The 26,858-nt window shown below is 39.5% G+C and overlaps 2 protein-coding genes across 3 annotated transcripts in view; one reads left to right on the forward strand and one right to left on the reverse strand.

Annotated features, from left to right (window-relative positions):
* The window catches only part of ctnna2 (catenin (cadherin-associated protein), alpha 2), a 334,263-nt gene that overhangs the window by 135,947 nt on the left and 171,458 nt on the right, over positions 1–26,858 (reverse strand). The window contains exon 8 of one of the 2 annotated variants that reach the window (XM_040024190.1): positions 17,550–20,638. The exons of the other annotated variant lie outside the window; for it this stretch is intronic. Coding sequence (XP_039880124.1) covers positions 20,495–20,638 — 144 coding nt within the window. The 3' untranslated portion in view covers positions 17,550–20,494. Of the gene's footprint in view, positions 1–17,549; positions 20,639–26,858 lie in introns of those variants that run through there. 2 annotated transcript variants of the gene reach the window in all.
* Positions 8,965–14,210, forward strand: lrrtm1 (leucine rich repeat transmembrane neuronal 1). Its single transcript, XM_040024191.1, has one exon. It carries the CDS (start codon positions 11,006–11,008, stop codon positions 12,557–12,559), a length of 1,554 nt encoding a protein of 517 aa, XP_039880125.1. The 5' UTR covers positions 8,965–11,005; the 3' UTR covers positions 12,560–14,210.

The following is a 26,858-nucleotide window of genomic DNA, read 5'->3' on the forward strand; positions in this document are numbered from 1 at the left end:
TAAAGTAAAACAGTATGTTGGATGTGCCACGCAATGCTCAATTACATGGGTGGGAGCTAGTGTGTTAGCGCAGTTAGCTCGTTAACGTGTTGGCCGTCTAGCCCCATGCACGGGGCTATCAGGGGTAGCTCGTTAACGGAGATTTGCCGTGTTGTGGCGTTAAGGTCATTTTAACGAGGTTAACCTGAAAGCACTAGTGGGAACACAACGAATATGACTGCACATCGACGTCCCAGGGCTCGCAATTTTTCCAGTCGGGCTACCAAAATCTATCTCTGCCCTGCCCGTCGGGCTATTGTAGGAAGGAAAAATATATGTCAATGCTTTTGCATTCTTTCGGAAATGTAGCTGGGTAATTATGTCATTGGCATCGGTGAGCCACTGTCAATATGTGACATATTGAAATCGCGTTTGAATTTGCGCTTGTTTTTTTGCTTTCACTTTGCAATCGCGTGAACTGTGTATAGAGAGCGACAGTACTGATTGGTGAGTGATGATAATTTGTGCACCAATTCCTCTGACATTGTCTTATTAATCGTTAGCTTACTATGCAAACATGACAAGTGAAATCTCCCGCAGCAAGCTTAAACATGTGAGAGGTTGATCGCGCAGAGAATCGCTGAGCTTATGTGAGTGCGTGTGTAAAAGCAGCAGGATATATATTTCAGTTCTGCTGAGCCAAATAAGACAGGTCAGGGTGAAGAAGTGACAGCCAAAGAAAAGCTTACCACAAAACGGAAAAGTTATGACAAATCAGACTATAAGGCAAAAAGAAAGTGCAGCTTTATGGTTTCATGGACAAAATAATTTCTGTGGCTGCAATATGATGAGCTAAATAACCAGGGGTGCACATAAGTGGTCCGCAGGTGCGCATTCGCTGTCAAAATAAAAAACACGCACAAGGATTAGGGTTAGGGTTGAACTTAAAAACTGTACTTTTGAGTTAAAATATATATTTATAATTTTAATAAATGACAAATTAAAAAGGCATGAACATTTTATTTTGTATCGAAAAAATATCGAACCGTGATACCAAAGTATCGAACCGAACCGTGAATTTTGTGTATCGTTGCACCCCTAATATATATATATGTATATACATACATATACATGAGGAAATTTTTGGTATTTTCAGCCTTTATTAGGCAGTGGAGTACAGAGAGTGGACAGGAGAGTAGAAATGGGGGGGAATGACACACAGGAAATCGTCTGGGGTGGATTTCAACCAAGGTCTCTGCAGTGTCATTTGGCATATGGGTCACTTGGTCAGTCAGGTGAGCTAAAGCAACACTGACTTGTGTTGGTAGGCTTGATAATATATGCCACTGTGTGCATTTTGTGCTGTACAGATGTGATGCTGGCACAGGTATAGTATTCATTTCATCTTCATTACTCCATGACGTCTAATTCATCAGAACAAGGAGGAAATAAAAGGAAGTACAAGATGATGAAGTGATCATGTATTATTTTATCAAATATGAACATGAATTCATTATGATTCATTTGTTATTTAGAAATACATTTTACAGTAATTACCAATTCACAATTCAGATGTCCTTATAATAACCCAGAGGATTAAGTATGAGATACTACAGTCATATGAGATAAGCGTCAGCATCTACCATTTGTTTGGTAAAAGCAGTGAGATATGATACTAGCTCATTAAAGACGGTAATTATCTTGTTAAACTGCAGTGTGTATGCATGTGTTTGTGTGTGTGTGCATGTGTTTGTGTGTGTGTGTGTTTTAAGGTCATTTAAAGTATCACATGATGAATATAAAGTTGGCTTCAGTTATAAGACATTTTTAGGAAACCCGGGTCACCCCCAGCTGTGCCTGTGATGAATAACATTGTCATCCTGTTTTTCAGTCATCGTGTAGCTAATTACTGTCAAGGTCAGTCATCAGTAAAGGAGAAAGCGGACTGCATGTACATCACCACCTGTGGCACTGTCACTGTGAATGAACAGCCGGGAGGTTCTTGGCATCAGTTCTTCTCTTTTTGTGTTGTTTTTCATTTTCTTTCTTTCTTTTTTTTTTTAAACAATCCGTTAAGATAAAAACCATTAAACGTTGCTAATACCCTGTAATTTTTTGGATTGCGATTATTTGTTTTTCTCCACACACACACACACACACACAAATGACAGGGACATTTAGATGAAGTCGAGGAAAATCAGATAGCCATTTAACATGGTAATTATGGCTGATCAAAAGAAGGATGCAGCACTGTGCACATAATTTCAAGCACAATCAGATCTTTACAAAGAAACAGTGTCTTGTTCCGAATTTTTGCAGGTACATTGCTAACCAGTGGAGTTTTAATTTACGAGTAACAGAATCTATCTACTTTCTCTATCTCATGCTTAGAATAAGCACTTTTGGTACAGTCTATTCACCTAACTGATTGTCTTCAACCTTCTGTTAAACCAATGAGAAATCTCTGTCATGCCACTGTTGTGTTTTTTAAAAGATTACCTTTTTCTGCTGGTTTCAGCTCTCATTTCAGTTTCACATTGATGCTGTTCTCCTCCTTACTATTTATCCTCCAGTCCTCGTGAGTTCTTTGACTCTGCTCATTAATGGTTCTTCTCCACATCACATTCATTGAGATCTAAATCATTACTCCTGCACCACCACCATACCACCAATGCTGGGATATTTTTGGAGAAGCGCTTTTCCCTCCTTAAATACGTTCCTACATTTCCTTATTGTGTGCCCCATGTCAAATAAATCGTTTTACTTTCCTTCGCTTGAGTCATTGCTGATTTAAATTTCAATTCACGGTCCAAGGGTTAGGACTTCATATACACAAAGACCTTCAATGAAAGTTTATACAAAACTCTCGGTTAGTGTTCTAACTTTACCTTGAAGCAGGGACACGGGATAAAGGCACAAGTAATTTTCTGTCTAAATTTACAAGTGTTTCAGCCTTTTGCATCAGAGACTCCTCTGTCACTGCATTCTGCTCCGATTCATCCAAACATGAGAGAGGTTAGTGGACACATAAAGGATGTACAGGCTTGTTTGGCTCTGGATGAGGCAATAGGCCAGAGTAGTCAGGACTATCAAAAGTGGAGGGGGGTGCTGCCTCAGAGAGCTGGGTTTTGAAAATGGGCTTGGTGGTGCTCAGTGGGATTTCTGCATCATCTGACAGCTGAACAAAGTTCCTTTGGCAGACAGAGCCCAGTTACAAGCCACTGTTTGATGTAGTCTCTCAATCCAAAAACATTAGAGCCAGAACACAATTGCATAAAGAAACAGACTAAGTAGCAAAGCTAAAACAAGTAATTGAATGAAATACTGCATATGGAAAAAACACACACCAACCCACTGAAGGTGGGTGAAAAACTGGCTGTGTCGGGTTGTTGTAAATTTGTGCGCATGTGGTGGAGGGTGAAGAATTTTGATCTCGTTTCAGTGTAAAAGCAAGAAGTGTGTGACTGCACTGTGTTGTGACATGGGAAAACTGTGTTGTTTTCTCTCTCTCTTTCTCAACTGGGAACGTGTTGCTTTGGACATGGCCAGAAGCAATTTAGAACCATATTAATTCTCACTCTGTCAGAGCAACAAATACACAAATACACACAGATGATTTCAACAAAAAAATACACCTGTTCAACTGCTTGGTGAAGCAGTACATCTCTCTCTCTCTCTCTCTCTCATAGGCTGAGGACTAGGGAGTGTCAGAACCGCTGTCCAGGATGACACAACGAACATCCACGAGTACATCAGGAAGATGACCACAACTGACCATGTGCTTAGTGAATACCTCAGGAAAGAGAAATCCAAGAAAGATCCATAGAGGCTGGGGTCCATCACACCAGGCAAGACCCCAGGTGCAGACTGTGTAAAGACGCCCCTGAGACAATTTAGCATATAACAGCAGGGTGCAAGATGCTAGTTGGCAGGGCATACATGGTACGCCATAACCAAGTGGCCGGCATAGTGTACAGGAACATTCGTGCCGAGTATGGCCTGGAAGTCCCGAGGTCAAAATGAGAGATGCCCCCAAGGGTGGTTCAAAATGACCTAGCTAAGATCCTGTGGGACTTCCAGATAGAGACGGACAAATGGTGGTGGCTAACCAACCGGACATAATGGTGGTAGACAAGCAGAGAAAGACTGTAGTGATAAACGTAGCGATACTGAATGACAGCAACATCAGGGACAAGGCGCACAAGAAGCTGGATAAATATCAAGGGCTCAGAGAAGAACTAGAGAAGATGTGGAGGGTGAAGGTAACAGTGGTCCCAGTGGTAATCGGATCGCTTGGTGCATTGACCCCCAAGCTAGGTGAGTGGCTCCAGCAGATCTGGGAACAGCACCTGAGATGGGAGCTTGAGGGTCCCAGAGGCCTAGGTACCACTACTTATATAGATAGATAGATATGTACATCTGATGTGTTATGATCAGATCATTGCCCTCTGCATAACCCAAGTGCTTCAGGTCATGAACTGATGGCTGGACATTTTCCTTCAGAATTTTCTGGTAGTGAGCAGAACTCATGGTTCCATCAACTATAGCAAGTCATCCAATTCCTGAAGCACACTACCACCACCATGTTTCACTGTTGGTATAATGTACTTTTTATGAAATACTGTGTTAATTTGACAGATTTAATGACATGCTAACCTTCCAAAAAGTGCAACTTGCGTCTCATCAGTCCACAAACGATTTCACCAAAAGTCTTGGTGACCATCAAGACGTGTTGTGTTCTTTTTGTTCAGCAGTAGTTTTCACCTTGAGACTCTGCTATTGATGCCAGTTTTGCTTCAGTTGTTGTTCTGGGGTCTTTTGTATGTATGTATGTATGTATGTGTATATATGTATATATTGTACTATTCTTAGTTAGTGTATTGTCTGTCTTGTCTTAATGTTGGTTTAAAATGGAGCACTGTAACAAAAAATAATTTCCCCCAGGGATTAATAAAGTATTCTGATTCTGATTCTGATTCTGATTTTGTGACTTCCTGGATGAATCACCGATGCACTCTTTGAGTAATTTTGGTAGACTGGCCTCGCCTGGGAAAGTTCACCACAGTTCCAAGTTTTCTCCATTTGTTAATAATGGCTCTCACCATAGTTTGTTGGAGCCTCAAAGCCTTAGAAATGACTTTATAACCCTTTCTAGACTGATAGATATCAGTGACTTTCTTTGTCAGTTGTTTCTTTAGAGGCATGTTGCGTTACTTTTTGAGATCTTCTCACAAAGTAACAGCAGCATATTTTCTCTCTTCAAATGTGCCTTACAAAAATGCACTGCATTTCTTTCTTGTTCTTTAGTTTATACATCTTTGTCGGAGCCTACTCTGACAACCAAGTGCATTTGATGTTTATCATCTATCTGGCTGTTGTGTATAACTCTTTAGTTTATGAGTGCAGTCTGACTTAGTGACTTTTTTGTTATTTGTTTGCTTTTTGACACATTTTGTTAACATAAAAGGATGCTAAAGTTCAGTGAACTTAGATTTTATGTACATATACAAATTTATACTCATTAGACTTTAGGGAAGTAACATGCTAGTCAATGCAGTTAGTCCAGTTCTTCACATAATTGTATTTCACTGAGGACAGAGTTAAGAGCCATGCCATCTAAAAGGGAAGAACTGACAGTGCCACATAGAGGTTTCATCTCTGATATAGCTACCCACCTGGAATACTTCATCAATATCCTGTGTTTACAGAAAAAAAAGGTATATACAACATAATCAAAATAAGAAGTTCAAAGTTCTATGTTTGCACTCTTTCAAAGTTCAAAATGTTGTGCGTGTTTAGCATGTTCAAAAGACTAGATAAGTCAAAAGAGTGTGGGGTGAAACTACAAGCAAATCATCAAATCCTGAATTAAAACTCTAGTCACTAAAGCAAAACGCATTTGCAGAGAAGACCACCGAAATTAAAAAGAGTCTGGCTGAGGGAATTATGAAAGTCTCTGTGGTTTACAAAAAAACATCCAACGCTTAAACTAAAGTGCCCGTGTGGTTCAAAACATGCCAGATACTGAAAGTACAATGAACTTTGGACAGTTCAACGATATGCAATATGGAAAAAGCAGCCATTAAGGCCAATCATTGGCAATGTCTTCTATCCAGCCAACAATAACAAGCTTGGCTGTTTCAAGCAACAACAAAAAATAAGCAGAGAAAGAGCAAGCTGTCTCAGACTTGAAAGTTACATGCATTTATATAAATGGGGTTAGCAACGTGGAATTAAAGATTTTAATATGTAATGGCAGACTTGTGTTCTTAATGCCTTGAGCTATTGTTCCTCCATCATATTATATGGAGAAATACAAAGAGTTTTCTAAGTTCATCCATTCTGCTGAGTAAATCATCTCTCCATACATCCAACCAAACAATCAGCCCTAAAGCTAAAAAACATGGACAAGTCATGCTAATAATTCAGAATATTTACACAAATAAACTTTGCATCATACAAAAGCATACTTCAAGGAGCTATAACCTAGTGTGACACCCACGGTCCTCTTGTCACATGCCCCACTGAACATGATGACGCTCCCCTTTTTGTTTACCCAAGCTGCAGTTAGTACAATCTCCTTTAAAATCATTGTTTGAACAAAGTGGATCTTTTCTTGATACTGTGGAGTAAACTCAGACTGCACAAGCCTTCACGAGGCTACTGTCATTACTGGTTTAAATGTGAAGGAAACAGGACATTTCCTCTGTTCCTCAGATCATTACTGTGGATATTAAAATGCTAAGGAAGAGACACAACAAATACGAAAATTGAAATTAATAAACTCCATGTCCGCTTGTGACCCTTTCAAACTGAGACAACCTCCATCTGCTGGAATTCCCGGTCCATTGTGGACGTGAAATCATGTCTTGCTGTTTCCACTCTGGGGTGTAAGTGTTTCCGCCAACCCCTATCTCAATGCTTTCCGAGATGCCCATCAACATTATCGCTGCGGCAGGCCAATTAGTTATCATCTGCCTTGTTTTCTCGGACTCAAACAGTGGGACGTCATCTGATTCAATAAATGATTTTAATAATGGGCCTGCAATCACAGATGCTTCTAATTTTGAGACATATTTGAGCCCTCAAATCAAGTTCAGTCTGCTGACGATACACCATAACTGATAACCACTTCGTTATTAAAAGCTATTTATGAATTACTAAATAAATAATGATATTATGTGTATATTATTACTATATATTATATTATATTATGTATGAGCATCACTGATAGCTAGAAAGTCTGATTCTTATATAACATTTTTTAATAGTTTTTCTTATTAACAATATGAAAAACACTCATGACGCAAGATTTAAAAATATTGTCAACCAGGTAAAAAAAAAAGTACACAGACACACATCAAGACAGCTTCTTTGTTAAAGCATGCCATCACTGTCCTCTGGTATGACTGCTAACTGCACGCTGAGGAAAAAAGTGGGAAAAGGAATATCCACACTTCAAAGAGTTTTCCACATATCTGCGTGATCCTCGGTCCACAGTTCGCTTTTACGTCTGACACTAAGTGAATAATTATCACACAGAATCCTGAGATATGGCTGCAAATGTGATTTGTGACGGCACTGTGATCTTAAATGTTGACCATCAAATTTTAATCAGTTTATCCTCGAGTCTAAGTGAAGCATTTGCTCCAGTTGTAATGAAATTCCATCCTGGAAACTGTAGGATATCACATTTATGAGAATGGAGTGAGGTGAAGTCAAAGTGACCTTGAGCTTTACACTATAAGATCTAATCTTGATTACTAACCTAATTTAAACTAATCTCTTAACTCCAAGCATAAGCACAAATATTTTCTATTAAACAAATAAATAATGAATATCAAATGCTAAAAAAAATAAATAAAAATAAATATTTAAGCCACTTCTCAAAAAGACTCTTCATGGGTTGCCTTAGGACCAAAAAAAAAAAAAAAAAATCACAGTGACCTTTTGACCTTTGATCACCCTTGAATCAAACCAAATGTTTGTTCCAAATTTAAAGAAACTCACTCCTGATGTTTAAAACACACCAGGCTCATGACAATGTGACAGAGATATACATATAATGATACAACACAGTGGTGAGAAAAACTGAAGAATTTAAAAAAAAATAAAAGGGATTAAAAAATGTAAAGGCTTATGATGTGTAAATGACATTCTTTTTGTTTTTAAATTTCTAAAATGCAGGGGAAAGAAATCCATATTTGTGCTCCACATTGCTTCATGTCACCCCTCAAACATCCACCAGATGTCCTCAGTCTGTCTTCCTGGTTATGACCACATGACAATCACACCCACCTCACCTGTTCCCAATTAACCAATCAATGCTTGCACCTGCCTCTTGGCTCTGTATGCTTATCACCTGCAACAATGAAATGCAGAGATAAATACTAGCAGAAACATTGCATAGAAAAAGATCTATTGATCGACTCATGATCTGCTCTACAGAATTATTTAGCAAATCGCAATTATTTCTAGAAGATGGCAGTAATGCAATTCCCCAGTTGCCAGAGGCTGTAAAACTCTAAAGAAGAAAATAAGTTGTGCTTTGTCAAATTTTCATTTTTACCCATATCATTCTGGCTTCTGCTTTTTCTGCACTTGTTGCTAATATACATTTGTTTCTGTTTTCTATCTATCCTACATTTTGAAACAATCCTCTGAATTGTTTCTGTCTATACTTTGAATTAGGCAATAAATTCGAGAAACTTGTGGAAACTGCTAGTTTGGCTAGGAATGCTGAGGTCGTACGCCGATGTAAACCCTTTCCCATCCTTTCTCGTCTCGCTCTCACACTGTATACTTGGCTCTATATCCTCAGCCTGGATTGTCAAGCGGGCATAATTAAAAATTAAAAAACACTCTTTATCTTTTTGTTCAGACTCATTTTTGTTCATCTTAAATTCATTGTTTTCTGAATAAGTGAACAAGAATGTTCCGTTAGCCAATGTGCAATTAACTCAGAAAAGGAAGGAGGTGAGTCAGAAGTTTAAAACTTGGCTCGTGTGAAGCCTATAAGACACAGTCACAGCTCATTGTCTTTGAACTTTTAGGGCAGAACAATGACACGGCTAGAAGCAATTCCAGAGAAGTGCAAAGGAAGACAAGTGAGCCTTCAGAGGGAATATTTATGTTAGCTTAATGCTAATATTATGTGGGAAACAATTGCATCTGCATTCAGAATGGACACAGACAGCAATAACTGTCAGCGACAAAGAATTTCTGGTGGTTTGAGCACATGAAGAATGCCATAATCATCTTGACTCACTGGCCAGCCTTTGTTGCTGGCAAGCAAGCAACAAGTATACCATATATACACGTATGCTCCTGTGGCATCTATGATATAATGAAGGACATACATGGTGACTAGTGCGTTTAAGTCTCATTGAAGATATTTAGAAATTCTTTGATGAAATTATATATCTTTTCTTTCCCTCCCTCTCCATCTATATAGCACAGATATATAAGCAAACATCTGTTTAAGAAAAGAAATAATATAAGATCCCATTTTCATCATTGCAAGCCTGAAATCAGACAACGTCAAGAGGCCGATTTCATTGCAGTCATTGAGGGAGGGAAGGAGTGTTTGTATGTGTGGGAGAGAGAGAGACAGTGAGAGAGAGCGAGAGAGAGCGAGAGAGAGAGAGAAAGAGAGAGAGAGAGCGCTAGAGATATGGGGGGTGGAGGGGGTTCATTAAAGCCCCTGGTTTAAGCCCAGCCCATTCTGGATATGTAAATGTCTGAGGCACAGAGAAAAACACAGCAAGAAAAAAGCAGTGAGGGAAGATGTGAGAGCGAAGAGGAGGAGGGGAGCAGCATGAACAAGTGAGAGAGCGATCAAGGGAAAGAGAGCAAGAGAGTGAGGGAAAGGGAGCGAGCACTCTGAATTGTGAGTGGCTGACGACACTCAGTGAACAGAAGGTGCTTCTGCATGCGCTGTCAGTGTACTGGTCTGCTGCAAGGGATTGCGCGCTCCTTTGCTTCCCACATTTACCGCCCCTGCCTGCCTACCAGCACCAGCCTTCAGCAGCCTCTTCCAGCTGGCTGAGAAGACACCCAGAGAGCAAGGGAGTAAACGAAACCTGCGAGCCACGGGGGATGCGAGCGGCTACCGAACCAATATGAGCCACTCAGATGACGAGGAATACTGTTACACAAGAAAACAGTGAACAGGGTTCATCTCTTTATATCCTGTTTTGTTTTTTTGTTTTTCCCTTGCGTCCGTCACTGAAATCATGATTAAGTGCTTGAATGGATTTAAACCTTACAAGTCAGTGATTTCTTCAAGCGATGGACGATAACACATTTTGACAGATCTTTTGAAACTTAAGCGGGAGGGAAAGGAGGAAAGAGCTGAAGACAGATTATTTTAAAAAAGAAAAAAAAAATATTCTTGCTTATTTTTTTCTTTCGCTGGTTGTCTCTTCTTCCCTCTGATCGTTGCAGCAGAGGACTGCGGAGGAGCAGGAGAGACAGAGCTCATGCATGCAGACAGGGGTACTTGCACTTCCTACCATCTCGCTGAAAGCTACTTGGATTCCTTCTCTTTCTGGCTCTTTCACTTGAAGAGAACTAAGACATTGTAAGCCTGCCAAGGATCTGGTGTCCACTGAAAAGAGAGAAGGGAGGGGGGGAGAATTTGTACCACAGTGGGGTCTTTTTTAGATTCGCACATAATTAGTGTTGGGGCACAAAGCGAGATGCTGAATGGAGATTGTCAGCTTTTGAATAGGGGTGAGTAGGAATTTTTTCGAATAAGATTGATCAGTGACGACAGTTTGATTTTCCATCCCCTCTACTCTCCACCCACTGCTTGATATATAACGTAAGGAAAGAGACTTTATTTTTTTGGCAGTTTTTGGGACTTGATAACAAAAATACTATCACTGTCTTCAGCTGACATACATAGAATGAGACAGCTTATTGAACGAGATAGATATGATGTGATAAATATGATCTGATACGGGCAAAACCGATATCCAGAGTGGTTCAATGGACATTTTCTCCCTGACATCCCTGGATATTTATGCTAATGGATTTCCTTCTAATTGGACTGTACTTAAAGTGGCCACTGAAGAAGCCCCCTGGGTTGATACTGTGTTCATTGGGCATTTTTCTAAGAACAGTTCCCTTGGTAGAGGGGGTTTGTCCAAGGTTGTGCCGCTGCGACAGCAAGCTGCTGTACTGCGAGGGGCTCAACCTCACAGACATTCCCCACAATCTGAGCAGTGCCATGGGCCTGTCCATGAGAGAGAACAACTTAACGGAGCTGCGTGAAGGCCAACTGGCTGGTCTGTCACAGCTCACCTGGCTCTATTTAGATCACAACAGCATTGACGTTGTAGAGGAGGGTGCATTTGACAAGCTGAGACGAGTCAAGGAGTTAGACCTGAGCAACAACCGGATTGAGAGTCTGCCAAATGGCACCTTTAGGCCCCTCCCAAACCTCCGTATCTTGGACCTCTCATACAACAGGCTGCAGGCACTAGAGCCTGACCTGTTCCACGGCCTTAGAAAGCTCACCAATTTGCATTTGCGCTACAATGCTCTCAAATTTGTGCCAGTGCGGATTTTTCAGGACTGCAGGAGCATGCAGTTTCTGGACTTGGGATACAACCAACTGCAGAGCCTGGCACGAAACTCCTTCGCTGGCCTCTTTAAGTTGACTGAGCTGCATCTTGAGCACAATGAGCTAGTTAAAGTCAACCTAGCCCACTTCCCACGCCTCATCTCTTTACGCACTCTGTACATGCACAACAATCGTGCCACTATTGTTGTAAACACACTAGACTGGACATGGCACTTTTTAGAGAAGATTGACCTGTCAGCAAACGAAATCGAGTACATCGAGCCACATGTTTTTGAGAGTACACCAAACCTCAAGGTACTGATGCTAGACTCTAATCGTTTGACCTCTGTGGACCAGCGCATTCTGGATTCGTGGTCATCTCTGGACAGCATTACCCTGGCAGGGAATGACTGGGAGTGCAGCCGCAATGTGTGTGCCTTGGCCTCTTGGCTGAGTGCCTTCCGAGGCCAGCATGACAATTCCCTGCTGTGTTCAAGCCCTGACACAGCACAGGGTGAGGATGTGTTGGATGCCGTCTATGCTTTTCAGCTATGTGAGGATCCCCCAGTAGAGGTGACCACAGCAGGCCTGTACGCCTCCACGAGGGATCTGGGCCCCATTACTCCCAACCCCTATGAGGGCGAGGGTAGTGAAGTGGTCACAAATTCTTTCACTGTCACAGTGGGCCATGATGACCTAGAGAGCACCATGCAGATCCACAAGGTGGTAACAGGCACCATGGCACTCATCTTCTCCTTTCTCATCATAGTGCTCATGCTATACGTGGCATGGAAGTGCTTTCCAGCTGGAATAAGGCAACTGAGGCAGTGCTTCAGCAGTCAGCGCCGTAAGCAGAAGCAAAAGCAAAGCATGCAGCAGATGGCTGCAATTTCTACACCAGAGTACTATGTTGACTATAAACCTAACCATATTGAGGGAGCTTTGGTAATCATCAATGAATATGGCTCTTGCACTTGCCAACAACAAGCTTCTCGGGAATGTGAAGTGTGACCCTGCTTTTGAGTAAGTCTTTACCTGTGATTATCTGGATATACAGTAAATTCCTTTTTGGATACAACGGGGAGGGGGACAGAAGGAATTATTCAATCTTCTGGACACTTTTTTTTTACAAAGCATTTCACTGTGATGTGGAAGAAGTGTGCTTCATGTGGCTGACTATTTTGTGGTGGATTTACTGCTACTGCTATCTGCTGCTGATCTGAAGTCACATAATGGTCATGGGACTCTTGGACCTGTTCGTGCTCTATCGAAAAAGAGAGAGGAATACAGCGCTGAGGCTTTTCTCTCGAGGATGGATATTTGAGCTTTAATGTGTCTTTCTATTTCAGGACATTTAATTATTGTTTAAAAATAAACTGGGGACACAGGAGAGGAAAAAAAGAAACCATTTGTATTATGGTACACACAATATTTGAGCATTTAAAATATTAAAAACACATTTAAGTTTAATTAAAAATGTAAAAATAAAACTGTGTAAAATATGTTAAAGAAGAAGACGTGCAAGTGTGGACAAAAAAAAAGATAATCTATTTCTTTTGTAAACTACAAAAAAGTGTTTAAATAAATGAATTGCTATTCACAGAAACTCATTTGTATATGAGAAGCCTGTCAGAGAGGATGAATGACGACAGACGCAGTCTTTGCGCTCCTGGACTGTAGAGCCATGACTCTGCAGTGCATCAAACAGCCCCCCCCCCCCTAAAAAAAATAAGACGAAAAACAAAAAAGAAGAAAAGGGGAAGAGGGATATCTGCATCTCATCTCCAGTGTAAAACCCACCATCTGAGTTTTAGACCTCTTCTCGGATTGAATCACATTTTGTTTTGCATTCATTGTGTTGACTTTCTATCAGTGTAGTTTCTTTCCCATTGCCTGTCTGTGAATAGATTAAAAACGATCTATTTCATCCTTTATCAGTAATCATATTTTCATTTAGTGATATCACAATATTTGTGCTCCATCCAAGTGAAGAAAGCAGAGTATAAAAGAGCTAAAGCTATGCCTCTCGTTGCTTCTCACCTTTTGGCTGTCGCAGAGGAGCGTTGCCTCCTCTTACTGAATCAAGCACACCAAAGCCAACAATCATTCAGACCATCCATAGTAAAATCAAAAATACTGTTCAAATAATATCCAAACCACCGACGGAATTATTCACCAGCTTCAAGAAGATTTGCACATATTGGTCACTTTGTTTTGTTTTTTTTTTGTTTTTCATGTGATGTAAAATGTGTGTTGAATACAAGGCCATTTCCAGGTGCGTGTATATATCCTTCTCCCTTTGGTGTTTATTGTGTACATTAGCGCACTGACAGATGTTGTGTTTCCTGGGTCCTTTGAGATGAACAGTATGTTATGTGAGAGAGAGATGGAGGATCACAACGACTGCAGAAAGAGGGAACAGACTGCTCTCTAGTGTGCATATTCTCATACCGTGGCAGCATTATACCAATTGTGCACCATGTTCTGAAAAATTTCACAACGGGGGCAACATCAATATACTGATTTTACAGCAGCTTTTTCTGAGAAAAAAAAAAGAGAAGAAGACGAAAAGATCAATTTGCATTATTTTTTGTGTTATTTTGCGATAAATAAGATAATGTTTACAACTTGTAAGTCATCAGGAATAAAAATGTTTTAAGAACTCACTGACAATCATTACACAATAAGTTTACATTCTTTAAATCTTTAATTCGATAACATTGTGAGATGGTGTTTGGCTGTTCTTCTTTTTAATCATTTGCAATAAGTGGTACAAAATGAGATGCTTTGGTGTATTTTAAATTGTTATAACTTGTTGAGGTTGATAAAGGCCTGGGAGTAAACCCAGCCTGAGAAGAAGTATAGAGGATTTAAGGTCCCTTAAGCAACAAAATGCCTGGAAAAAACGGGGAGGGGGGAGGGGATTTTTGCAGAGAGTAAGGATTAAATTTAATTGAAGTGTGCCACTATTTACTGGGTCTAAATGAAATATTTTGAAGGGAAAATTCGAGTGGCTAAAAAAGAAAATTAGAAACGATATTGTTATATTGAAACATTTCATCAATCTATTTAATTGTGTTAATTCTTACAATCTCGAGATCCCCAAAATGCTAGCCAGAATGCTGGTGAGCCACAGAATATGTAATACCGAAGCTCCTTCGTTTCCTCCCACAGCTCATAGGATTTCTCCCAGGCCCAAAGAAATCCCATCACATAGAAATCATTCTAATTATTATGAAGGACAAGGTGGGAATTCAGTGATTTTTTTCTAAAATGAATGAACTGTCCCATTCTATACATAATGCAAGCAGCAGTAAACATACATAAACATAAAATTGTATAACTTGGTCATTAATCGGTTTTCAAACTAGACCCTTTTTGTTCTCTTCAGATATATAAGTCCCAAAATTAAGATTAGTTTAAATCTTAAAGTTATCTCAATAAACACTGTATGAATCATTAACATCAAACCAGTGTCTGAGGAAATGTCTCGCAGTGGGTGAAAAATAATAATTTAGTCTGAGCACTTGGCAAAAGTGAAATGGTGTGGTTATAATGAAATGCAACGACCACAGCGGACCTCAGTGTTCAACTTAAACCCCAGAGGGTCTCTCCAGCTGTCAGTGAAAGGAAAACAAATACCTGTACTTGTTACCAGAGGCCTCAGGCTACAATTAAAGTTTTTATGCAAGTATTCTGGGAGATGAATAAAATGATATAAATAGAAATTATGTTTTTATTTTTGACTATTGATAGCGTGGCATGGAATTTCAGAAGAGCACAGATTCAGTACTGGATTTATTTCACTTTTATGTAGTTGATCCAGTAAAAGAAAAAACCAAAGTGTAGCCATGACGCTTGAAGTTCAAGCCTTGGGAACAACTTAGTAATTTAGCAGTTCTGAAAATGTGTTTTAGGGACTGATAATGGCTTAAAGTTGCCATGTGAAATTTACGATCTGGTTCTTTTTTATTGTAGCAAGAGCACCCTGATTCAAAACTCGGTACAGCTGGAAATCATGACCTGTCAAATGACATGAATGCAAATGACTATGTAAGGACATCTTGATAGGGACAGAAATTTATTTTATTCTCTTCATCTTCATATCCTGTCCAGAATTCCCCTTACCTTCAGGTACTTCACAGCCCCTTAAACAGGCAACTGCAGGGTAAATTGAGGTTGTGAAGCTTCATTTATATAAATATTGGATGATGCTTGGCATGGAGGCCAGTACTAGCACCACTATTGATTTCATTTAACTACTTTTTTAAACAAGCAACCAGGGCAAATGGTGATGGAGAATGGATATGATTATTTCTATACCTTTGAGTCCTCAGGACTGAAGTTTAACTACTTTAGACTTCTTTTTATTCCTCCTCACCTTTACCTTAATCCTCTCCCTACCTCTCTCTGTTGTGTCTGTAAGACATCAATTCATCTAACTGACAAGAGATCAAATCTCTGCTTGACCCAAGCCTGAGGTGATAATTCTCTGAAGGGAGATATGTGCTCTCAGACAGCATCCATTATGAGTGCCTTGATTGATGATGCTCGGTAAAAATCAATACAGATGAGTGGTAACCAAAATGATCACAGTGATAACAAATGTATTCATCTCGTCCTCACATTTTGAGGCGTAAACTGATGGTTAGAGATGATATGTTTTATTTACATGGAAATCCATAACTGCAATAATCCATAATCAGATCACTGTTCAGTCAGAGGAAAAGGGTGAGATTGTTGTTTTGCTTAAGAGCAGCCGGGGAGGAGAGCATAAGATTGCAGAGCTGCCGCTGCCGCTGCTGCTGTTTGGCAGCTAGAGGATATATGGTAGCTGCCTGTCCAGATCACAAGCTAATAGGTCTGAAGCTATTGTCTTGTAGCTCGTGTGTGCAAATTCAAGCATATGCTGCCTGCATAACAGACTTGGAAACTATTTGGGTGTCTAGGGATATGTTGTAGACCAACAACACGACTGGTGCTTGGACGGAAAGCCACAAAGGGATGAAGAGCAAAGGTCAAAACAATGAAAAAGGAAATTCTGACATGGTTTGCAAAAAGTGTGACACTAGGTGCATAAGGCCAGGGTAAGAACTAAAGGTCAAATACTAACAATACAGAGACCCTGCGGACTCAAATTCTACACATTCTAGCCAGACTATACAGCGAGCATTCAGAAACATGCTCCAGTATTATTAAAAGGGCAGCCCGACTTTTGGTATCACAAAAAACGACAGCTTAATAACACGTACCAATATGGCGTTTGCATAATGATGTCAGAGTTTCAGCACGTAGGGCCTGTGCAATGGTGTGAGTGTCAGTAACTAAACACTCCTACCGTGTTAGGTAAGACCACAGAGGGCCATAGAGGCACGAGTACATTCTAAAATGAATAAATTAACCTAGGTTCCTGTGAGGGGTATTGATCGGGCAGCATTCTGCCATCTCACTGGGACTGGGACTGTGCTGCATAATAAATGCTAAACACCCCCTCATAACTGGATGCAGAGCTAAATCATGGGTGGCAGCATGTACTGCAGTGGGCTGTAAGGAGCTGCTGATGACTAATGACAATGTGTGGGTGGCTTTGCACTGATTCTTTTATAACAGGTGGGTTATCAGGATCAATATTCTAATAATCATCAACATTATCTTAGAATCCAAATCCCCTGACACGCCATTTTCTCTCTCATTGTACATCCCCTTCTCTCCCTCCTTTTTAATCCCAATGCCGCATGTGACTGGTGTAAGTGCGATTCTACAGCACTAAATTCACTGATAGCCACTATCAAAACCCCAGTGTTTATATAACCTGCGTGTACAAGCTGGGGATTAATTGAAAGAGGACAGTAAGAGGGGAATTTAACACACACACACACACACACACACACACACATACAGACATACACATAAATTATACAGAGAGATTACTCTGACAAATAATACATTTAGATGCAAAAGTAAAGGAAGCTTATAATTTAATTCCAGACCTTTTCTTATGAATGTGGCGCAAACTGTCAAAATAATAACTTTGCTAAAACAGACACGGGTCCAATAGGGCACAATAATTACATTCATTACTCAGGCTAACTCTCCAGGCAGCCTATAGCTCTCTCTGCCCACTGCTTCATTTACATGCACCACACTGTAGCAACACTGAATTAATAATAATGACTGAGGAGTCATTATTCTTACCTACATATGGAAGAGCTGTGGTACTCTGAAGGTAAAACCAGTTAGAGAATGGGGGCAAGGTTGACATTACTCATACTTAGGGGGTGGGAGAGGCTTAGTATTATTATTATTATTATTATTATTATTATTATTATTATTAATAGTGCATTGTTTTAAAGTTAACTTACATGCCATGGTATGGTTGGATTAGCGTATGCTAATGTTTTGTCTTGCATTTAACTTAAAACATCAGGGTCAGTCAGTGTGATAATACATGGCAACAGCTGGGCCTGCATCTGGGGCTCTATGTAACCTGCATGATGGCAGATGTGGGTCAGTGCCTAATATTCAGAGTATTACGGTGGCTGAACGACAAAGCTTTATCCAGGACTGAAAGCAGGATTTCCTGTTCTTTTATCATAGTTATTTATACCTTTACAGATAGTTCAGATGATGAGATATTAAACAAATCTAATATAGGATATAATGCTCACACCTCACGTTGTCTATCATGCATTGTCTGGCATGCAATTTTAAACATAATGATTTTCCTGTTTCCATGTTAGTGGATATGGGCATTGTCCTATTAAATTAGATGTTTGGAGATATATCTAACACTTATCTTAAAGTAGAAATTAATAACGAAGCATAGTCTGATTCAGTGTAAAAAGAAAAAAAAATCTGCGGATGAAATCATATTTAAGGGATACATTTGAAGGTTGTAGCAACAAATACCTTCTATTACAAATACTTGCCATGGAGGACATATTTGTTGCATCACTTGCCAGGGCGACTGTGACATCAGTAACAATGGAAGTATGAGACGGAAACACAGAGTGTCTAAATAGTGCAGCGAGCTAGTTTTCCTGTAACGCACTAGTCATGAATTTGTTATATACTTGTCAAAATTTCCCAATTCCAAAGCTGAACGTTATGAAAACCAAAATAAAAAACAAACAGATGGGAAGCAGGAAGAAAAATTCTTACTTTTTTTTAATGCATTTTTTCCTGACTGATCCTACGAGGTTCTGAAACATCTTTGGAGGGACCGATCAGAAATTCAACAAATAACAAAAAATGTTTGTGTTTGAATATGTATCTCCTTTACAAAGAATATGTAGGTAATGTTTAGTGTACAGTAGTCTACCAATATTGTGCACAGACAAGACAGCACACGGCAAACACTTCTTCCACTAGCATGTGGTATTCCCAAAGTGCTGCTTTGGGGATATATTATTAAAGGAGACCTGTAGTTTTATTTAAATGTTTAAAACACCGTCTACTAGCATGCCTTCAATATTTTTGCCACTTATTCCTTCACTTCCAGCAGCCTGAATCCAGGAAATTGTGGTGAAGCTTTTAAGGCCAGCATATTTTAGCTTTGTTAAAGCTAACAGCAACAAAACTGGAAAGGCTAAATTAGAAATAAAACGAGGGGACAATGTCAATAAGGAACAAGGCCTGTCTCTATACTGTATCACACATAACTACCATAGAAAGCCACACTTGTGCTAACTCAAAAGTTGTAGCTTAGTTGAAACTGTGTGTAATTATTAGGAGACAAGGTTATTCTCGAAGCTTTCTATTGATTCAAAATGTCATTTTTCTCTGCTATTTGGTCTTTATTTCTTGAAGGCCTTTGAGAGTGCACATTTCAAAAGCAAAGGGGACCACCAGACCCTGGAATAAAACAAACGTTCATGCCTTGAGGTGTCTCCTATCAGTGGCTCCTAATCTGGAGCCCCAGATTCAGACTTTATGTATCCAAAGGAATGAAAACTGCTTCAATCTTCACTTACTTATAACTACAAAATGTCAATTTGATGTTTTCTCTTTGTTTTTTAAGACTATACAAATGTCATCATTTAGTAATTTTGCCAAGGCGATCAAGGATTTGTGTGTCTAAACAAGTGAAACAAACAAAAACAATAAATTGCTCTTTTATAATGACTGCTAAATTGGAGTTGTAACCTTTAAATTTAAATAGCTAGAGAACAAATTAAAATATTAAAAAAGGCACAGGTCTGAATTTGATTCAAGCCACAGCGTCTGTTACGCTCCTCGAATACAGAATGGTATTCTGTTTATCTGGACTTAAATTTAAAGTCTTAAAATGTGCAGATTGTCTTAAATGTAAATGTCACCCTGGCTGTCATTTTAAAAAGGTTCCTGGCCTTTTCAACAGCTACAAATGAAGCTGCCTGGGTAAATGTTTAAATTCACCATGTTAGACGTGGGCGGAATCAGATATCGAAAGAATTCAAATGAGAAAACATTAGCAATAGTTAAATGCATAATGGGAACTGACTTTAAAGCAAGGCCCTTTTTTTGTTTTCTTAATTTATAACCACATACTTTTTGTTCCCTCCTCTCCAAGCAGTATATCATTAGCTCAGCATATTCACTCTTTATGCTAAATTATTAATCACAATAATTACATCTTTCATAATTTATAGGCAGATCACGAAAAATAAAAGTAAATCCCTAACAAAACTTTGATCAGGTTTTTCAGAGGCATAGTAAGCCCATAAGAGCTTCCTTTTGAATATAAAGTTAACACCGGTTAGGGGAAGTAAAAATAGACAGCATTTATCATTTCCCATTTATCTGATCTGTGTCAGGATGAATAAATGCTTTTCTCCTACTCTCTTTGCTCCCTCTCTTTTCCCTATCTTCGAGAGAGATTGGCATCTCTCCAGTAGCCAATGAGATTGGCTGCATAAATGGAATTGCCCCATTCTCCAAGTGTCAGCTGAGAAAAAGGGAATGTGCTCACTGTTTACAAAACCATTGGACTAAAGATGCATCCCCAGTACTTAAGATGCAATTTTGGTAAACATTCTCAGTGTGACACTCGATGCATACAAGCGAGATCCAGCCCAGAGGCGTCGGTAGAAATACAAGAGATGGACTTACCTGTCATATTAAATGCAGGGCAGAAGACAAGTGGATCCAAAAAGGAAGCCATGAAAGAGAGAGAAAGAGACAGAGAGAACAACGTTAAAATATTTACGTCTGCATTGCAAACTCTGAAAGGGTCAGGTGCAACATCCTTACACACTCAAAGGTAAAAATGCGCTCAGCACACTGAAGCTTCGCTTCTTTCAAGACAGTCACCATAAGAGTGCAACACTCGGTAGTGGGATCAGACAGCCTATGGCAGAGTGAAACAGCATGTTTGCATTACTGCAGTACCACAGTTAAACTGATGGTGCGTTTAATGTCTAACTTGTGAAAACCATTGTACCTGACAGCAAGAAGAGGAGGAACAGAAAGACAAGCTTTTATTGGACTTTGCTGACTATCGACTCTGATGGCCAGCAGCGACGCTGGGATCACATTCTGCCAACCAAGCAGCGCCCCACTACAAATCTGTGCATGTTTCTGTGCAGCCTAACTGCCTTAAAAACCGATGTCTGGGCTTGATCACAAAAGTGCCACTGGGTAGGCTTGTTAGCACTGTTACCTGCCACTAGAAGTATGTTTGAAGGTTTTTTTCTTAATGATTAGCATGACACATATGGCACATCCTTGAGAAACCACCTCTCTTAGGTGCCTCAGTGTGTTCAGCTGTTTCCGGGAGGTATATTTATATTGTTGTATGGCCGGAAAGGAAGCATACCTGCCTAAATGCTTGAATATAACTTCTTTAATTTCATTTTTTTAATCCTACAGTTTTTTAAATATTTAAATCTACTTATTTTATATCATTACATTTGATATAGATAGTGTCAAATCACAACAAAAATCATATCAGGACACTTTACTTCATAATGTCACAACACAATACTACAGAAAAGTAGGGTTATGGGGGCGGGTGGGGGGATGAGGGGTGGAGCTATTTGTTTCAACTGGGTGGGGTAAAAGGAGTGTGTGTGTGTTTCTTGTGGGAGGGGGGGCACAGATGAGCACTGGTTGACTGAACCTGTAATAGTTGATTTGGTTGATAAATATATACAAATAAAAAACAGTATTAATATTATTTGCTCTTTTACAAAAAACGATGATGCAATGTGACATCAACCCCCTCCGTCACTTAAAAAAAGCATTTCAGCTGAACACCTCTACCACTGCTACAACTTTGCACAGTAAAAAGAAAAACAAACAAACACACAAACGTGAGGCTGCTAGGAGGGAAATGAGCTTTCGAATATCTATGTGACGTATATCTTTAAATAAAGTGTGACACTGAAAACTGTTTCTGAATTACCAGTCATGAGATATTCTAGGAGTCTGCCCACAGTGTCAATCATCTTTGAATGTGTAAACTACACTGTGATGTTGCGTGCTAGTTTAATACACAGGCAATACAGTTCTAAGAATACAAACGTGTGACAGGCCATGTTTTTATTTAAAGTGGGGTTTTTTCATACTGTGTATAAATATATAAATTCTGTGATCTATGTTCATCTCAATCATTTAATTTCAAACAAACAGGACAGTGTTGCATTTACTGTACCCAGGATGTTCTTTTAAGAGCTAAAATGACTACAAGCCTGCATTTATCAGGTTGTTTTCCTTTGTTGGTAAAATGCTTAGGGAATCAAAGAAATTTCATTTATCAGAATCAGAATCAGAATCAGAATACTTTATTGATCCCTGGGGGAAATTATTTTTTGTTACAGTGCTCCATTATAAACCAACATTAAGACAAGACAGACAATACGCTAACTAAGAATAGTACATATATATACATACATACATAAGTCACTCATAAATAAATAGCTGGAAAAGAAACATGTGTAGTTGTAGCAGTAAACAGTGTGTTAAGTGGATGCGTTGTACAGGGAGATGGCCACAGGCAGGAAAGATTTCCTGTGTCGTTCAGTGGTGCTTTTCGGTAATCTCAGTCTCTCACTGAACGAGCTCCTGTGACTGACCAGCATGTCATGGAGTGGGTGGGAGGTGTTATCCAACATTGTCTTTATCTTGGACAACATCCGCCTCTCCGACACCACCTTGAGGGAGTCCAGCTCCATCCCCACAACATTGCTGGCCTTACGGATTAGTTTATTGAGTCTGTTGGCATCTGCGACCCTCAGCCTGCTCCCCCAGCATGCAACAGCATAGAGGATCGCACTGGCCACAACAGACTCATAGAAAATCCTCAGCATTTTCTGGCATTTATGAGTTTACATCTAATAATTTTGCCACTTAGAGGACATTTGAAGAATGAATAAAGTGAAAAATACAGCGATTATCAGTCTACCTATGCTGGAAAGGAGTGCAGTTGTTACTCTGGTACTTCAGTTGTTTTATAGAGGAAAGCAATCTGTTTGAAAAGTGGATCAAAGAACTTTTGTAAAGTTCTCTAATCCACTTTTGAACAACTTGTGTTTACGATCAGAACGCTACAGCTAATGTTTAGTGACAAATTTATTAGTTTTCGTTACGGCATTGCAAATTCCATCTGACTCTAGTTTCGACAGCAAGTATGTTAAAGAAAACTGAAAATAATTCACACTGCATCATTAAACAGGAAGTAGGTATGAGTCAAACAGAAAAGTGCTTTTTTTGTTGTTTCAACATGAGAAAGCCCAGATGGCCAGACGAACTGTGGGAGTGTGGAGAAAGAGAGGAAATAGGTGCTGAAAACACAGAGAAACAGACAAAAAACAGAGTCTATTAACAAAGACAACAGGTAAAAGGAAATTGCGTTGAAAAAAAGGCAAATAAAATATACTGCAGTTTTGCCAATAATTATGAGAAAGCAGTTATGATGCACATTTAGATCTATGATTATAGCTCCCCTGTAAACAAAAACAGTGGAGGAGAAAGTGTTTTAAAATACAATAAGAAAAGTTGTTGCTTAACAATATTTGCTCTTATACTGTTTGAATATTTATAATGAATTTGAATACATTCCCTCCAAGTCAATTAGCTCCACGGTGGTGTGTTTTACGAATTTACAAGCAAGAGATCACCAGTTGAATCCCAGGAGAAGACAAATCCCTGTGGGCCCGGGTCAGTAAGGTCATCTGGCATAAAAAATTCAAAATGGCAAACTCAAATATGTGGAGCTACCTGCTGTGGTGATCCCGTGTAGAAGTGCAAGATCTTGTTTGCATCGATATTCCTCCCCAAGCGACTCTAAAACAACAACTTTAAATTACCCAGAGAAGTTTGCTTTCGTTGTGTTATGTCCAGCACCTCGTGCCACCTGTAACGCTTGTTGTGTGTGTACAAAATGTGTGATTTTCAGTAGGTGAGACTTCATGGATTAGCTTAAGGTCATAGTTTAAAACCTATTCCCTCATTGTATGGCAAACACAGGGGTTTTAGGACGTCTTTTACACAGATCTGCCTCATCTTTTAATGATTCTAACTAATCATAAACCATTAAGTGTCAGCTTCAACAGTATTAATTCAATCAGACTCATCATCAAAATGGTTGCTCCGAGCCCCCGCTGCACGGCTTAGCGATAGTGTGTTGAGAATGAAACGACACATTAAAATGGGCTGGAGCATGCAATCCCCCAAAAAGGCATTTGCTGCGCTCCGCATGCACCAAGGACATGCTACAGTAAGGTCAGGATCACACACTGGCAGAATACTGAATAAGGCAGCCTTCTGGGCTGGGATTCCTGAATCCGGCTCATCGTCCCCTGCCCTATGGTAAAATGTCTGATCGCTCTAGATATGCAGTCCCCGCAGGCCTTCTGAAAACTTCAGACAGGCAACAAAAAGAGTGAAGCGCAAGTTACACACGGTGTATGTGTGTTACAGGTAAAAACAAAATCACCTACACAATAATCAAAAACCTGATGGGAGATGTTTTATGTTCGTGAGAAATACTACACAGCTAAATATCCTTTACAGTGAAACATTAGATGCTCTGATCTTCTTTTATTATGAAGCTGCAGATGAAGGCCCTCGAAGCATCTTGACTTTGTTGCTAGGCAACCTCAAAGTCAGTTGCTGTCCACTACTTTGCTGTTTAGTTAAAGTTGTTGCAACTGAAGTGGGGGAAAGAAGTCACGACGCTACAAATCAGACGCTATTATACTCTTCCCATTTAAACCACTGGCAGCGCTGCACAAGAAAACAGAAAAAAAAAAAAAACCTTCTCTGCACTAATTTGTTTAGGATGCAGAGAACACGCTTTGGTGACACAGAAGATTATCTCAGTACACCCTGGAAAACTTGTCAACTTGGGGTGCTCAAGGGCATTTCTAGAAAACAGTCAGTGAGATGAGGGATAAAAGTGAGATGCCCTAGGAGCATAAGAGGCATATTAAATCCTTCAGATCCAGTGAAAACAAATACAAAAGGAAAGAATCGCTGCCAAAAAGACGTCCATAGTGATCGTCCGCTCTGCTCATAGCAGAGAGCAGAAAGCCTCTAATTAAAGCTTTATATTAATAAACACGCTTGGTGCTCACTTTGGTTGCAATTCAAATTTGGAATCTCTCCAGTAAACACAAACTACAGTTACTCGACCGCATTTGTTGGGATCATAAATTTAAAAAGGTAAACCGGCGTTAGTGTGGATGGCACGTTATTCTTCTGAGCCGGTCAAACGAGAGGAGAGAATGCATTTCCCACTTCTCGCTATTTTGTGAAATTTTACATGCACCTACCCTTCAGGCGAGTGTTGTATCCTTCTTCACTGAAAACATTTGGGACTAGTGTGTGGGAGTGGGAATGAGAGTTGTTGTTTTAAAGCTGGCACTAATGAAACCCATGGGCCTGAGATGACAATGGGAGGATGTTTGATGAGAAAGTATTTGGTCCGGTCTGTACTCTGTGTGTGGTGTTGCCTGTGCGTCCATATGTGCACAAAGGAGCGAGCGCGAGTAGATAAAAATAAATAAATAACAGCAACAATGAAAAAGAGTTTTGCGACAAAATCTGTTTAAACCACCCATATGGCTTTTTTTTTTTTTTGTTAAGTCTCATGCCTGCAAATAAAAATGAATATATTGCAATTGTTGTTGTTTTTTAAACTGAAAAAGAGCCTTCAAGCAGACATTTAACAACAGCTAAGCAGAACAAACCTAATACACAAACTCTGAAAATGAAATACTGTATACTCACAGCATATTCAGGGGAAATTCCAGAAATGTTAGCAATTTATTCAAAGATGAACCATGAAAAGTCCTTTCAGGGACTGCACTTGCGTAACATTAAAATGGGTAATATAAAATTCCACTAGAGCTAAAAATGTCACGAGTTATGCTTTAATGTTGAGTCCAACTGTGCAAACCGATATGCAAAGTTGAACCCAACCAGAAAATAACCGGGTAAAAGAAAACATTGCTGTGGCTGAATTTTCAGCTGAGCTACAAAATCTGCAGATGCAATAAAAGGGAACAGAAATTAATGTACAAATTCTTTTGGCATTGTTTAAGCAACTATTTCAGCTATTTAGTATAATTTAAGCACACACACACATAGCAAACAAACAACAAAAATGTTTTATATTCAAATTCATCTGTGGCAGCAAAAACCATACGACCATAAACAGCCATATCACATACTGGCATTATTCCCAACTGTATAACTCATTATCTTGTGACCTTATTCCACATGATATTTGTAGCCTCTCAAAATCATTTGATTTCCTTAAATGTATATGTCAAGCAGCTAAAGCTTAGCTCTCTAAAGGTTAAAGTACACAGCCTGGAAACACCAAATAACCCCCTTTTAAGCAGCAATTTTCTTAAATCCCAGCTTTCCTGGTACAAGGACACTTTTGCAGCTCTTAGGTATTTATAAAGGGAAGAGACTGGATGTTCAACACTATACTGTGCATCTTGCATGCTGATGTCTGAAAAGGGGTGCACCCACTGCAGCACAATTTTAGATTTGTTTTCCCCACGTTGGGGTACGGGTATAAAACTGCAGAATTTGTTTGTAACCCCTCAATATATCTTTCTCACAAAGAGACCAACGGAGATATTCTGCTGTGTTACTCCTGTCCTCGTATAAGTGTGTCATTTATGCATTTTAACTTATGTTACTTAATTTGATGCCTTTTGTCAGTGCTTACTGAAATGCTTTCATCCTATCTCCTTACTTTCATCTAAAATTCTTATAAAACTGACATACTATTCAGTAAGTAGTTTATAGTATATTTCACCTTGTTACTGTTGCTGTTTCATTAAAACTGCAGATTTGGCAGTGTGAGGAGAGA

The sequence above is a fragment of the Simochromis diagramma genome, unplaced genomic scaffold, assembly GCF_900408965.1.
Source record: "Simochromis diagramma unplaced genomic scaffold, fSimDia1.1 OVJJ01000302.1, whole genome shotgun sequence".
NCBI classification, from domain to species: domain Eukaryota; kingdom Metazoa; phylum Chordata; class Actinopteri; order Cichliformes; family Cichlidae; genus Simochromis; species Simochromis diagramma.